Source organism: Chionomys nivalis, chromosome 9, assembly GCF_950005125.1.
Source record: "Chionomys nivalis chromosome 9, mChiNiv1.1, whole genome shotgun sequence".
Classification (NCBI taxonomy): domain Eukaryota; kingdom Metazoa; phylum Chordata; class Mammalia; order Rodentia; family Cricetidae; genus Chionomys; species Chionomys nivalis.
In genome coordinates this window covers 13,529,335-13,544,935 of record NC_080094.1, presented here as the reverse complement: position 1 = coordinate 13,544,935, position 15,601 = coordinate 13,529,335, and the positions used below count along the sequence as shown (strand labels likewise).

General features: G+C 52.4%; 1 protein-coding gene across 1 annotated transcript; it reads left to right on the top strand.

Moving 5' to 3' along the window:
- The first annotated feature begins 1,146 nt into the window (after window positions 1-1,146).
- Mmp9 (matrix metallopeptidase 9) lies at window positions 1,147-8,723 on the top strand. The gene is made up of 13 exons (XM_057780548.1): window positions 1,147-1,290; window positions 1,729-1,961; window positions 2,161-2,309; window positions 2,572-2,700; window positions 2,805-2,978; window positions 3,238-3,411; window positions 3,783-3,959; window positions 4,084-4,239; window positions 5,467-5,752; window positions 5,869-6,008; window positions 6,285-6,435; window positions 6,535-6,638; window positions 8,448-8,723. Exons 1-13 carry the CDS (start codon window positions 1,150-1,152, stop codon window positions 8,564-8,566), a joined length of 2,133 nt encoding a protein of 710 aa, XP_057636531.1. The 5' UTR covers window positions 1,147-1,149; the 3' UTR covers window positions 8,567-8,723.
- Window positions 8,724-15,601: the final 6,878 nt, after the last annotated feature.

Here is a 15,601-nt window from a genome sequence, read left to right as displayed (position 1 = left end):
AGTCTGAACACAAGGGAGGCTCTGTCAAAACAGCTCGCTGGAGGCAAATAAAGGCCTGTTTCACCATGGCGGCAGGCTGGGTGGGCGGAAGGCAGGGTGCTGTTGGCTGTTGGTGACACCATGCAGAAGTTTTCATGGCTGGAGCCGGGCTGGAAGAGGGAAGGGCTCTGTGAAGAATTCATAGCTCAGGGAAAGGAAGGTGTGTGCTCCACATCACCCAGAGGCTCAGAGTCAAGACTCCAGTCTCTTCCTTCCGATCCCAAACCCAGCCGCCAGACTGTTAAGAGGAATCAGTGCCATCAGACAGTTAAGAGGAATCAGTGCCATCAATTAAGGGCTCATGTACACTGTGCTAAAGCATTTTCTGTGACTCATGAGTCTCATTTTAGCCTCACATCAATATGGGGACAAAGGACTGAGGGATGAAGGGTCTGGATTTTTGGTTGTTTTGATTCTATGGACAGTAGAGGAAGGATGCTTGCCTGAGGCCTCTGGGGAGGGTGAAGCTTCTGCTTGTTCCCACAGGCCCCTGAGGCTCATCTTTCCTTCCCCAAGGAGTCAGCCTGCTGAAGCTAGGGGCTTGCCCAGTGGAATTCCCCAAATCCTGCCTCAAAGAGCCTGCTCCCAGCTGGCAGGAGAGGAAGCTGAGTCAAAGGCTCTATCAGGGAGAGGGGTGAGAAGACAGACCCTACAGTGTGGGGAGGGGCTCCAGGCTGAGCTCTGGCCAGGGAGCGGGTGTCTCAGAAGCCCAAGAAAGGGGGAATCTCAGGCAGTTTTTCCAGTCCTCTACCGAACTAACCACTTAGGGCCTTCAATCCTAGGGCTAGGTAAATCTCCCCACCCCCTTCCCACAAATTCTGCAGTTTGCAAAACTCAACCACTCCCCTGAGTGCTGTGGTTTCCTGTGGGTCTGGGGTCCTGCCTGACTCAGCAGTGTTGGACTGTGGGCAGGGCAGAAAGGAGGGGGTGGTGTAAGTCCTTTCCTTGGGCTGTCCAACACACACAAACACACACACACACACACACACATCACACACACCCTGAGTCAGCACCTGCCTGGAGGGGAGGGGCGGGGCTACTGATTCAGTTTTAGGTCTCTTTAAAAACCTCAGGAGAGGGCAGCTTCAGCCAGACGCTGCCATCCTCACCATGAGTCCCTGGCAGCCCCTGGTCCTTGCTCTCCTGGCTCTAGGCTGCAGCTCTGCAGCTCCTCTTCAGCGCCAGCCAACTTTTGTGGTCTTCCCCAGAGACCTGAGAACCAACAACCTCACCGACACTCAGCTGGCACAGGTAGACAAATGCCTCGGTGGAAAGTCGGCAAGGGTCAGGAAGATGCCCAGTGTCCCTGAGAAAGCATGGGGCTTCAGATATGCTTTCTGAATTTACCTGGCACTGGGCATATCTGAAGAAACAGAGGTGCCAGTGTTAGGCACTAGGTGTAGTGTGGAGGCTCTGAGCAGTGGTGAAAATACTGGACAGATTCGAGTTTACTAGGGCATTGGGCTGGGGCGACCTCGGAGGGTTGTGGATTAGGCACAGGCTGGAAAGGATTCATAGGGGAGCTGTGAGGTAGGTAGGCATGGTTAAGAACATCTTAGGTGGGAAGGGGCTGTGTTATTCCCAGGGCAGGGAAATTCTAGCTGTGTGAGAAGCCCTGGTGAACTGGTTTTAGAGTGGCCAAGGAAAGGGTGCCAGAACTCTGCAATGACTCTGTCCCTCCGCCCATAGGAATACCTGTACCGCTATGGTTACAGTCGGGCAGCCGAGATGCAGGGCGAGAAGCAGAGCCTGCGGCCTGCTTTGCTGCTGCTTCAGAAGCAGCTGTCCCTGCCCCAGACTGGTGAACTGGACAGCAGGACACTAGAGGCCATTCGTGCACCACGCTGTGGTGTTCCAGACTTGGGCAAATTCCAAACCTTCGAGGGTGATCTCAAGTGGCACCACCATAACATCACATACTGGTGAGATGCTGGGCTCGAAGCAGGTGGCTGGGGCGGGACTGGAGGCCAGGCTGCACCTGTGCCTGACTGACAAGGTATTTTAGCAATACAAGTTCTGAAAGCTGGGAGCCCTGGGTGTGTAGCTGCTACCCCGCCCCCTCTCCTTTGTGAACCCGGCACGCTCCCTCCGCCCCCACCAACTCCGGCTTTTCACCTGTAGGATTCAAAGCTACTCGGAAGACTTGCCGCGAGATGTGATCGATGACGCCTTTGCGCGAGCCTTTGCTGTGTGGAGCGCGGTGACACCGCTCACGTTCACCCGCGTGTACGGCCTTGAAGCAGACATTGTTATTCAGTTTGGTGTCGCAGGTAAGAACTCCCGGGCTGGGCCATAGGAGGAACGACCACGGACAGAACAGAAGGGGCAGCAGACAGCTTTTTTGCCTGCCCCACGATCCCTAGTCGCACAAAGGATGCCCCCTCCTGCGGGGCATCATTGCCACAGTCACCTCCTTGCAAAGCCTGGGGAGTTGTTCAGGGCGACACAGCCTTCAGGCTCCTGCCACCAAAGAGAGCAAAGCCTACGCAATTGTCGTTGGTTGACTCCTTTCCTCTCCACCTGCCTCTGCAGAGCATGGAGACGGGTATCCCTTCGACGGCAAGGACGGTCTTCTGGCACACGCCTTCCCCCCTGGCCCCGGTATTCAGGGAGATGCCCACTTCGACGATGAAGAGTTGTGGTCGCTGGGCAAAGGCGTCGGTGAGATCTTGAGCCTTCCTATATTCTCCCGTGCCCCTGCCTCAGCTCCCTTCTCTTACAGTGGCCCGTGCTCAGTCGCCCTGACTCTAGTCTCCTTACTACAGTGGTTCCCACACACTTTGGAAACGCAAATGGTGCCCCATGTCACTTTCCCTTCACCTTCGAGGGACGCTCCTATTTGGCTTGCACCACAGATGGCCGCACCGATGGTGTGCCTTGGTGTAGTACTACAGCCAACTATGACAGCGACCGCAAATTCGGTTTCTGCCCCAGTGAGAGTGAGTATACGCTGGTGTGTGTGGGGGATTATGTTGCGGGGTGGGATGCCAGCCACCATTAAGGGTCCAGAATCTTAGTTTCCATTCCCTCTTTGCCACTAGTGGTGTGGCCAGGTCTCTCTCCCCTCCCCTTTCTTTGTCCCTCCCCTCCCCTCCTCCCCCCATTCTCTCTGGGTCCAATCTCCTCTGTGATATGGGAGGAGGGCTGAGACCTTGACGGTAGGGGCAACACATGGAAGTAATAACGCGGTCTCCTCAGAACTCTACACGGAGCACGGCAATGCGGACGGCAAACCCTGTGTGTTTCCATTCATCTTTGAGGGCCGCTCCTACTCTGCCTGCACTACTGAAGGTCGCTCGGATGGTTACCGCTGGTGCGCCACTACAGCCAACTATGACCAGGATAAGCTGTACGGCTTCTGCCCTACCCGAGGTACCTCTGCCCTGCCTAACAGGTTGAGCCTGGCTCTGCCCTCCAGCATTGTTCTCCAAAAGGTGGCTTTTCCATCCATCCATTTTCTCTCTCTATTTACCACCCACCGTCTCCCTCCACATCTCTCTGTGACTCCCAGTTGGGCAGCCTTTTTTGTTTGGCCTTAAGCTTCTGCTTTGCTCTCCTATTCTAGGCGCTGCCCATCCATTAGGGTTTCCTGGCTTCATCAGTGTTCCACAGCGCCCCCTAGGCTTCAAAAATAGGTCATCGAGATTCTTTAGTGCAGCCCTTAGTTTGCCCCCGCTTCTCCCCCCCCCCCCATCACATTAGATCTATCCACCTGACTCATTTATGGTCCTTGGTCTCTCCAGCCGACACGACTGTGATTGGGGGCAACTCGGCAGGCGAGCTGTGCGTCTTCCCCTTCGTCTTCCTGGGCAAGGAGTACTCCACTTGTACCAGCGAGGGCCGCAGAGATGGGCGCCTCTGGTGCGCTACCACCTCGAGCTTCGACACTGACAAGAAATGGGGTTTCTGCCCAGACCAAGGTGGGCGGCGCTCTGAGGCTCCCGGAATGGGTTCCGAGGCACCTCCTGGTGGTCGTGGTGGCGGAGCAGCCAGGACTGGGGCCTTGACCTCCTGTTTACATCTTGGGCGTCTCTTCGTTTCCAGGGTATAGTCTGTTCCTGGTGGCAGCGCATGAGTTCGGCCACGCGCTGGGTCTAGATCACTCTTCAGTGCCAGAAGCGCTCATGTACCCCATGTATCGCTTCCTCGAGGGCTCCCCTCTGCACGAGGACGACGTGAGAGGCATCCAGCATCTGTATGGTGAGGTTGAGGGGACAGAGATGGAGGAGCGGATGAGGCTCAGCTATAGGACCAGAGAAGAGGGGAGGGAAGAAATGGAACCTCAGTATCCATCTAGGGACAGGGCCTGAGAGCCCAGTGAATGCTTGGAGACGGCACCCTAGACCCGGGTTCAGAAGCCAGTCCAGGGCTAGGTGTGCAGCCTAGTGATTAGAATAGGCACTGGGTGCTGCAGAGCAGAGGTGAGGCCCTGGGTTTGATCCTCAGCAGGAGGGGACATCCCTTGGGTATGTCAGATCACCCTTCATATCCTCCTCTCTAATGTGGGTGTGGGATGACAGTATGCCTCACATAAGGCTTTGATAGAGTTATTGGAAGCAGAATGATGCCTGGCTTTACTAAGTGCCATTTGATTATTTTGTTTTTGGTCATCATTTACCCTAAAAAATGGGGATGCTTGCTGGGTATGACGTTGCAAGCCTGTAATTCCAACACTTAGGAGGTTGAGAGGAGAGTTACCATGAGTTTGAGGCTAGCCTGAGATACATAGTAAGCTCCAGGCCAACCTAGGCTACTTAAGGTCCTGACTCAAAGGAGCTTCCAAAGATTAACCTATTTGTATTCGTATGGGTGTTTTGTCTGCATTTATGGCTGCGTACCGCATATGTGCAATGCCAGCAGAGGCCAGAGAGGGTGCTGGATCCCTTGGACTGGAAGTTACAGATTGTTAGCTACCGTATAGGTGCTGGGAAGGGCGCTCAGGTCCTTCGGAAGAGCAACCAGGGTCTTAACCACCTAGCCGTCACAGCAGGCCAGGTGTGCTTGCACATGACTTTAATCCCAACATTTAGGAGGCTGAGGCAGGCTGATTTCTGTGAGCTGGAAACCAGCTAGGTCTACATAGTGAGACTCAATCTTAAAAAAAGAAAAGGGGAGGGAAGGATATTGAGGAACTAATCTTGTGAGTTTATAATGCTTAGAGTACCGTTTGACATGGTGGCCACTCAAAAGACTCTCGCCCCTCCTGATTTGGGGGAGGGAGGAAGACATTGCCTGTTGTTCTGCTCTGACAACCCAGTCCGTATCTTCACAGAGTTCAGTATGGACAATTAGGCTTGGTGTGTGGGAAGAGGCCTATTTGTAGCCTCCAGCTTCAAGGGAAACGGAAGACATCACTGCTGGCTTCAGGAGTAGGCTGGGGCCCAGAGAAATGCTGACTAGTATGTTTTACCTAGTGTCTTGTTTTAGGTCCTGGCCCTAAGCCTGACCCAAGGCCTCCAACCACCACCACCACTGAACCACAGCCGACAGCTCCTCCCACTATGTGCCCCACCCTACCCCCCACCGCCTACCCGACCCAGAGTCCCACGGTTGGCCCTACAGGCCCCCCTGCAGCTGGCCCTACAGGTCCCCCTACTGCTGGCCCTTCTGAGGCCACTACAATATCTTTGAGCCCAGCAGACAATCCTTGCTCTGTGAATATTTTCGACGCAATTGCTGAGATCCAGGACTCTCTGTATTTCTTCAAGGACGGGTGAGCAGGAGGGAGTGTGCGGATGAAAGGGGGCTTAGAGAGGAACCTGCCTGCGTCTCCCACCCACTTTCCTTGCTAGGCCAAGGTTCAGGGTCCTGCTATCTCCTTTCTTTCAGTCGCTACTGGAAGTTCCTGAATCGCAGAGGAAGCCGCCTGCAGGGCCCCTTTCTTATTGCCCGCACATGGCCAGCTCTGCCTGCAAAACTGGACTCTGCCTTTGAGGACCCGTTGTCCAAGAAGATTTTCTTCTTTTCTGGTTAGTTTGTGCCTCTCTACTTCACCTATTCCTCAGTACCCATCAACTTAGGACACGGAGTTCAGGGTAACCCATGAAACTGTGACGCAAAGGTGTGGGGGCGTCCCCTCCTGGAAGATGTAATTTGACATATGGGAAGGAGGCTTTTGAATTTCGGTTGCTCTGACCCTTGAGTGGCATCTGAGACTAGCCTCTCTGGCTGCTCCCTCCTGGTATTCAAAGAGACTGTGCCCCACTGTTGTGTCCCCAAACCAATGTGACCCTTCTCTTCTGCAGGGCGCCAAGTGTGGGTGTACACAGGCGAGTCGGTGTTGGGCCCCAGGCGTCTGGATAAGTTGGGTCTAGGCGCAGGGGTAACCCAGGTCACGGGGCTCCTTCCGCATCATGGCGGGAAGGCTTTGCTGTTCAGCAGGGAACGTGTGTGGAGGTGAGAGCAACCGCGGCCGCCGGTAGGGGGAGCCCTGGCGCCACTCACCCGCAGCCCGTGGGGGCGGAAGGAGCTCAGAACTTGCTTGCTTTCCTACAGGTTTGACTTGAAGACACAGAGGGTGGATACCCAGAGTGTCACTCGCTTGGATAGGTTGTTCCTTGGGGTGCCCTTGAACTCACACGACATTTTCCAGTACCAAGGTGAGGTTTGCTGATGCTGACTGAGGAGGGTCCCTTCATCAGATGCCCCCCCCCACTGGTCTCCCTCCCTTAGCTACTGACCAGTTTCCCAGCAGGAGAAAGCCCTGGGAGACTGAGGGAAAGCACCCCCAGTTCACACAGCCAGATCTAAGTCCAAGACTGCTTGCTTATCTTTCTCTTCTGGGAACTCCATCACAGAACTCAGTTCTTGGGAAGGTATAAAGAAATAATAACCAGCCGGGCGGTGGTGGTGCACGCCTTTAATCCCAGCACTAGGGAGGTAGAGGCAGGTGGATCTCTGTGAGTTCGAGGCCAGCCTGGTCTACAAGAGCTAGTTCCAGGACAGGAACCAAAAGCTACGGAGAAACCCTGTCTCGAAAATTAAAAAAAGAAAAAAAAAAAAGAAATAATAACCAGTATTCAAGGGCTATAATGTGCAGGCCTGCCACTGGGGATACTCCGAGAGGCAAGCAAATTCTAGCTGTCTTTGGGCAAGTCACTGCCTCTCTTGGGGCCTCAGTTTCCCCATCTGTAAAACAGAGCTTTTATCTTTTATCTTCTCTTTTCAACACCCATACCCCATTAGTTGGCAGTTTTAGGCTGATTCTAAAACTCAGATTTCCCAAATCTATCATTTTCAGCCATCTCCCTTATACCCCTCCCTCCAATCATACTGGCTATCTAGTAACCTTTAATACATTCTGTAAGAGTGGGGCGGGATTAGGAGTGGAGGGCAGTGGTCCTGAGGGCGAGCTCGAGCAGATGCTAAGGTGGGAGAAACTAACATGGCCTGACCACTGTGCTGTCTGTACTTCCAAGTTCTCCTCTTCCCTATACTCTTGATGTTCCCTGTGTTCCACCTGTGCTGTCTCTCTTCAAGGCCTTTCCTAGCTTCAGGCCTTGGGGCCAGCCGGTCCCCTGTTTGGAAGGCTTCCCACCTACATTGTCACCATGCTGCCTCTCTCTCATCCTTCAGTGCCAAGGTCACCATTTCAGAGAGTCTCCCCCGACCTTCAACCTTCGTTATGTCCTCACTTCCTTTTATTTCTACCTGTATCTTGAGATCATGTCTGTATTCCTCAGGCCTCTCACAGTGCTTGGCACATAGCTGGTACTCGGTAAATGGATGAATGAGTGAACAAATGAATGAGTTTGTCCAATAAATGGGTGTTGGAAGGACTGATCTGAGCATTCAATACTACCCATTCATTAATCTGCCGATTCATTCACAACCTCTATGTAGAACACCTACCAGGCACTGGGCTTGCCAGTACTTTGGGTATTAATGTCTATGCCCTCCAGCATCTCCTAGGCAAGTAGAAGAGATTAAAGTGTCTTGTAAAAACCACAGAAAGATATAGAAAGGCTGGGACAGGTGTGTCTTAGTTAGGCTTCTATTGCTGTGAAGAGACACCATAACCATGGCAACTCTTATAAAGGGAAACATTTAGCTGGGGCTGGCATACAGTTCAGATGATTACTGTTTAGTCCATTATCATCATGGTGGGGAGATTGGTGGCACACAGGCAGACATGGTGCTAGGGAGGTGGCCGAGAGTTCTACATCTGGATCCGCAGGCAGCAGGAAGACAGACACCCTGGACCTGGCTTGAGCATCCGAAACCTCAAAGCCCACCCCCAGTGACACATTTCCTCCAACAAGGCCACCCCCTCCTAATGGTGCCACTCCCTATGAGCCTATGGAGGCCATTTTCCTTCAAACTGCCACAGGGCGGCTGTAAAAGTCTTGTTCCTGTGCCCATGAGGGAGTATAGGATTCAGCTTTCTTGTGTTTCCTTGTTTCCCACAGACAAAGCCTACTTCTGCCATGACAAATTCTACTGGCGTGTGAGTTTCGAAGGTGCGGTGAACCAAGTGGACCGAGTGGGCTACGTGACCTACGACATCCTGCAGTGCGCTGTCAACTAGGGCTCCTCTTTGCTTCAGCGGTGCGCGAGGGACCACCCCAGGGGGACAGGAGCCAGTTTGCCGGATACAAACTGGTGATTTCATTTAGAGGATGGGGAGGAGTGGAGGCGGGCTGGGCCCTCTCTTCACACCTTCCTTTTGTGTTGGCCTATTTCTAATAAACGTTGATTCCCAAAACCGTTACCAGCTGTTTTAATCGACCGGCTTCTCCTTGGTAGTGTGCATGTCCACACAGGCACGTGGAGGTCAGAAGAGTCCGTTATGTCCTTCCTTTTTTTTTTTTTTTTTTTTTTTGTGGTGGGATCTGGGTATTGAACTCAGCCCCTCAGGCTTCTGTGGCAAGCACTTCATCTGCTGAGCCGCCTCGCTGACTCCAGCCACTTTTATTTATTATGTATGTGGTCACGTTCACAAGCATGTATTTAACTGACAGATGCTTACTGTGTGTCAGGCAGTGCTCCAAGCACTGCATAAATATTAAGGTATTCAGTTACCCCTACTGGAAGGTGTTATGTAACTATTTCTCTTTTACGTCTGAGGACACCACCAAGCTACTCATTCATCAAACATTCATTGGGAGCTTCCCTAGGGACCCAGGCTCGGTATTGGGCACAGGGCACAAAGGAATTCATTGGCTATTGGCCCTTCCTTCAAGGATCTCTCAGTGACTCTCAATGTCCTGGACACCTGCTTGCAGACCCCAGACTCCACTCTGGAGAATCCAGCTCTCTCACAAAGGAAAGCCTGTGCCTGGCAGAGCATTGAGCTTGGAAAGTGAAAAGTGTGAACTCGAGAGGTGTGTGGGAGGTGTGGTGGGAACTCCTTCAGCCAATAGCCTTTTAGATACAGGCCCACTTCGGGTGTGGTTTCAGGTTCTGCATGTGCAGATGAAAAGCCTGCATGGCCTCTCTTTTCTGCCCAGTCAGTACAGCATTAGACTCTGTTGACTGAGGTTTCTGTCCCACCAGGTCCCACAGTTGTTCAGTCCCAAAGAAATACACAGAGGTCTATATTATTTATAAACAGACTGGCCTATTAGCTCAGGCTTCTTATTAACTCTCATAAGTTATATTAGCCTATAATTCTTGTCTATGTTAACCACATGGCTTGGTACCTTTTTCGGTGAGGCAGTCACATCTTACTTCCTCTGTGTCTGGATGAGGACTGCAGACTGACTCTTCCCTCTTCCCAGAATTCTCCTGTTCCCATTGCTCTTCCTCTACTTCCTGCCTGGTTGCCCCACCTGTACTTCCTGCCTGGCTACTAGCCAATCAGCATTTTATTAAACAAGTATAAGAAACAAATTTTTACAGGGTAAAGCCATTGTCCCACAGCAAGACTCTTAATCTCAGGTCGTGGGTTTGAGACCCACTTTGGGCTCCATATTGTAGGCGTATCCAAGAGTTCCACAATAGCCCAGAATAGAACATAACAAAGATTTATTTATTTGGGGATAAACTCACAGTAAGGGTAGCAATCTGCAGTCTTCTGTGTGCATGGAAACTGAGAACCAAATCCAGCAGAAGAGAGGCTACTCCCATCTGCACACAGAATTCCTTAGCATGCCTTGTTCAAAAACTCCCACGTGTCTCCCCTAGGGTACTACCCCGCTTCTCCTTACCCCCCAGGCCCACTCACAGAAAACTTACCCATGAGTGGGTCCTATGCTGGTTTCCACTTCCTTGTTCCCTTGCTCTCTACAACATCACCACAGGTTCCCACCTCACAGTGCCACTGAGTCACCTGTGACCTCCCACTGTCAGCACACTGCCTATCCTCCATCCACACGTGTGGTATGACAGTCCGTCCCCATCCACACCTGTGCCATGACAGTCCATCCCCATCCACACCTGTGCCATGACAGTCCATCCCCATCCACACCTGTGCCATGACAGTCCATCCCCATCCACACCTGTGCCATGACAGTCCGTCTTTCTCTCCAGAAGCCTTTTTCTCACACTCGGTGTCAGGAACCCTTTCCCTTGCAGTTCTTTTCTTTCCTTACTGGAGTGTCTCACGGTAGCACGCCCTACGGCTCAGTTCTCAGATTCTCCAGTGTAGACATTTACTCCCTGTGATCTCACCAGCCGTCCAACTTTGAGCCCCATATCTGTCCAAACCGATGTCTCCAACTGAATCTCTCCCCTAGCCCGAGACTCAGGTCTGACTGCCTGCTCTTTGTGACCTAATGGGTTTTCCGCCTAAACAGACCCAACTTCTCCTCCTTCAGGTGTTACCCCTGACTTTTGTGAACAGGCACATTCATACATAGAGGAGAACCTTCATTCCACTGTGCCTACTCAGCAAGCAATTTTACCCACTAAGCCATCTTAGTTTTCTCCCCGGGTATTTAAACAGTTCTGTCTCTTGAATCCTTTGTTCAGTCTTTGTGAGATTTGTGCATCTTTTGTAAATAGTAGATGGTTTATTCTTAGTCCTATGCCCAATCCCATTGTGTAAACACCTGACAATGATCAATTTTGCTACTGGTAGACATTTGGGTAGATTCAGGTCTGGGATTATTATGAATAATGCTGCTATGAACAGTTTTGGTTGGGGAGTGGTTGGAAAGCCAATTCAGAGGTTAAAATACTTGGTTGTCTGCAAGACAGACAATTCAGTTCCCAATACCAACATCTGGTGTCTCACAATTGCCTTTGGCCCCAGTTAACCTCAGTCCTCTTCTGAGCTCCATGGGCACTGTACACACACACACACACACAAATAAATAAAAATAAAAGGGAAACAAAAGTCTTTGAGAGCACATGGGTAGCCATTTCTTCCACCCACAAACTGGAGTAAGACTTCTGGACCAAAGGGCAAGTATATGCCCAGCCTTGGGATAGGGATGTGACCAAGCAGCACTCCAGAGTGGTTCTGACTGGCTCTGCTGCCCACAGTGCAGTCGCTCTCTGATTCCATTGTTACACCCTATGCCACGTTCCTGCTGGCTGCACTTCCCCAATTTATCTGCTGTATTCCCAGTAGCCGCTCCTGCCTCCTGCCTGAGTGTGTGTTGTGTGTAGACATGCATATACATGTGTGTGGGTGCAAGCAGAGGCCAGAGGTCAACTTGGGTAGTCATCTCCATCTTGATTTAAAGACACATTTATTTACTTGGGTTTTTTGGTTGGTTGGTTTTTTGAGACAGAGTTTCTCTGTGTATCTTTGGCTGTCCTGAATCTTACTCTGTAGACCAGGCTGGGCTTAGACTCACTGAGATCACCTGCTTCTGGCTCTGGAGTGCTGGGATTAAAGGCGTGAGCCACCACACCTGGCTATTTACTTAACTGTTATGCGTGTGTCTACGGGCACCTGCGTGTTTGAGTGTGGAGTTCATCTTTCATCTGCATGGGTCAGGAATCAAACTCACGTCAGACTTGCTGGAAATCACCTTTACCTGAGGAGCCAACTTTCTACACCCAGTCCCATCTTGTTTTTTGAGGCAGGGTCTCTCTCTTTCTCTCCGAGACCCAGGGCCTGGCCAGGCTGGCTGTCACTGAGTCCCTGGGATCCTCAGGCTTCTGCCTGTGGTCACATGCACTGTATCCACGCCCGTGTACACTTAGCTGACTAAGCAATCTTCCCATGCTTTTAGTCCAGCTCTCAGAGTCACTGATCTTGTTTAAATATAAATTAGATCATACTATCCTGCTGCACCAAAACTACCAGCGGCTTCCATTTTTGGTTAGAAGAGAATTCAGGCTCCTCCTCAAAAATGTTGCCTTAGGTTCCTATTGCTGATAGAACACTTAGACCAAAAACAATTTTGGGAGGAAAGTGGGCTTTTTTGTTTTTTTAAAATCCAGTTTACATGTCCATTACAACCCATCACTACAGAAATCAGAGCAGGAACCTGGAGGCAGGAACTGAAGCAGAAGCCACGAGGAACATGGCTCACAGGCTTCCTCCTCATGACTTGCTCAGCCTGCTTTCATATAGCATCCAGAACCACCAGCAGTACCAGGGATGGCACCACTCACAGTAGGCGGGGCCTTTCCACATCAATCATTAATCAAGGAACTGTACCACAGGCTTGTCTACAAACCAGCCTGGTGGAAACATTTTCTCGGTTGAGTTTCTTTCTAAAATGGCTCCAGCTTGTGCTGTTTGCTCTCTTTCTCATCTCCTGTCACTCAGATGCAGACAGTGTCCATCTTGCTGTTTCTCGAACAGTCCAAGTTCCTTCTCACCCCAGGGCCTTGCTACTCAAGAATGCCGAATATTAAATCCAGGGCCCTGTGCATGCCGGGCAAGCATCCTCCTACTGAACCACGTCTCTAGATCTATGTATGCACTGCTGCTTCTGCTGGACAAGTCTTCCCTGAGATCTCTGCATCGCTGATTCTCCTCATCAGTGAGGTCTCAGTTCAGCTCTCAGGCTTTCTGGGAGCCCTTTTCAGATCAACCTTATAGGTCTCCTCAACAATGGCCCTAATTTTCTTTCTTAAGATATGGCACAGGCTCACATGATGATATCTACCTATTTGTTCACACACTTTCTCCGACGTCCTCCTTAGAACATACGCCTCAGGAAGGCAAAGTAGACAGTGGATAGTCACTACTATATGGGCAGAGGTCTCCACCGCTTAAAACAGTCTCACCACCAACTTGTGCTGACTGAACAAACCTCAGGTGTTCAGGAGACTCCAGTAAAGGTGGAGGAATCCTCCTTGCGAAATGACTCACATTTGGGTGGGCTCCTTTGGTGCTTCTGGTGAAACCGAGAGCCCAAGGTCTCAAGTGGCCAGAATTGGGAGCTGGGCACAGCGGGCACTAGGACCCGGCGCGACGCGCGGCGGGCGGGGAAGCTCTTGGCGCTTCAGCAGCCCGGCTGCGGCCACTTGTGCGATCCCGCCGCCCCTCGCGCCATGAGCCGCAGGTTCACGGTCACCTCGCTGCCCCCCGCGGCGCCAGCTGCCGCCGCCGACCCTGAGTCTCGCCGGCATTCGGTCGCCGACCCCCGCCGGCTCCCAAGGGAAGACGTCAAAGGTAGAGGCCGCAGGGGGCGGGGCTGTCGGGGGGCGGGACGAGAGGGCGGGGCCACTGCAGGGCGGGGCGGGGCCTAGGCTGGGCGAGGGGTGCTGCGGGGAGCCGAGAGGAGTGCGGACCAAGGATTTGGGACGCCCCATCGGGAAAGGCGAGGGGGGCGGGACCGTATCCTGGTGGGCGGGGCCACAGGGGAGCAAGTAGGTCCAGGAAAAGAGCTGGGGTAGGGGCGAGAGAAGAAGGGGAGAGCTGGAGACGGAGGGGTTGGTCTGGGTCTGAATGGGAGTAGGCCCCAGCACTAAGGAGGTGGGGGACCTTGAGAAGGGAGAATAGGAGGGGGAGAGAGAGCGGGGACTATGATGTTGGGGGAAGAGGTGGGCTCCAGAACTGCGGGAAAGCAGGCCTAAGTCGATTTGGGGGCCGGCCACGAAGGGCTGGGCCCGGAGGATGAAAGCTGGGCCACGTTGGGTGGGTGGGGTCGCTGAGACAGGAGCCACGTCAGCGGGCCCTTGATGCCCAACGGATTCCTCAATCTACTGCCTCTCTGTAGAGAGTCGGGAACGTCTGGGTATCCCCTAAAGGAGATCGCAGACAGGGAAGTCACATCCTGGGTAGCTAGCTCCAGGAAGGATGCCAAAGGACCCAGTCTCAATTCCCCGGGACTCCCTCTGAAAGAGAGCTCCTGAAGGCTTTGGAGGAGCTATCTCAGCCGGAATTGGGGGGCCCAGGGCAGTGATCTTGTAATGGAAGTCACGCGCAGCTACAGTGGAGAGGGCAGAAGGATCCTTCTGGCCTTCCGAAGCGAAGTGATATCCTGGTTGCAGACAGAATCTCCTCTGCAAGGGCCACTTGCAGGGTTCTCCCTCTCCCTAACTCTGCGCCTCTCATGTTTGGAAGGAGAGGGGCGAATGGGCTTGGAGTAGCCCCAAGGCCAAGACGAGAGAGCCTTCCCTGGACGCTTGGGGTCGCTCACGAGCCGCGGGTGAGCTGGCCTTTCCTGGCGCTAACACATGCATGGTTCTTAGGGGGATCCTTCAGGAGGCTCCTCAAGGTATGGACAACTCCAGGTCTGGACTTCTGCAGGTTCCATTCGGGTGACTCGACCGCCTCGTGGATGTGGAAACTCGGGTTTCTTCTCACACTCTCTCTTTACTGTAACTCCTCTTTTTTGTCATTTTAAAAAATGGCTTATTCAGCCTCTCAGAATCAAAAATTCAGCAACGCTGAGTCTCATCACCGTTTTCTCTTCTCATCAAACCCAACTGTCCCTCGTGATTTGGCCACTGACCTCCAAAACTGATCCAGAATTCTGTTACATCTCTCCTCTGCTTGTCACGATCCCCCTGATCCAAGACTCCAACGTTGCTCACAAAGCCAGGACCACATCCTCCTCTCTGGATTTCCTGCCGCCAGCCTGTCCTAACCATTTTACAAGGAATGTAAAGATACCGTCCACTGTAGGATAAAGGCCGGACCCTTTAGTGTATCATTCAGCTTCTTTCCTCATTTGCATCTGGTACATCTCTCCCTGTTCCCCCCCACCCCCTTCCACGAGCTAGGAGAACTCCCACTCATTCTGAAAGCTATAGCCGATTCCACCTCTTCTGAAGCCCTTTCTCCTTTCCCTCGCTCCCAGGAAGAGGTAGTCATTCCTCCTCGGCCTGCCCACTGGAGCACATCAACAGATGCTGGTTGAAGCGTACCAAAGACAGAGATCACATCTTTTATCTTCGAGTTCTGAGTTCTATACCCAGAGCCTGACAGTGAGCGATCAGGGCTCATCAGATGAGAGTATGTGGCTCTGGTCTCCTCCCTCTTTGTCTTTTCTCCTCCTGTTCTTCAGACCTTGACCTGGGAATAATATGCTGGGGACTCAGGTCCCAAGGTGATTGCTCAGTCTTTCCACTCACACTAACACCTGCACCGTTGACGTAAAGCACAGACCCAGAACCTAACTGTCCAAGTGTATGTGGGAAATGAATGTGAGTATGGGATGTTGTGTGCTTATGGCTGAGGCTGTGTGTGCATGTCTTGATGTGTATATCC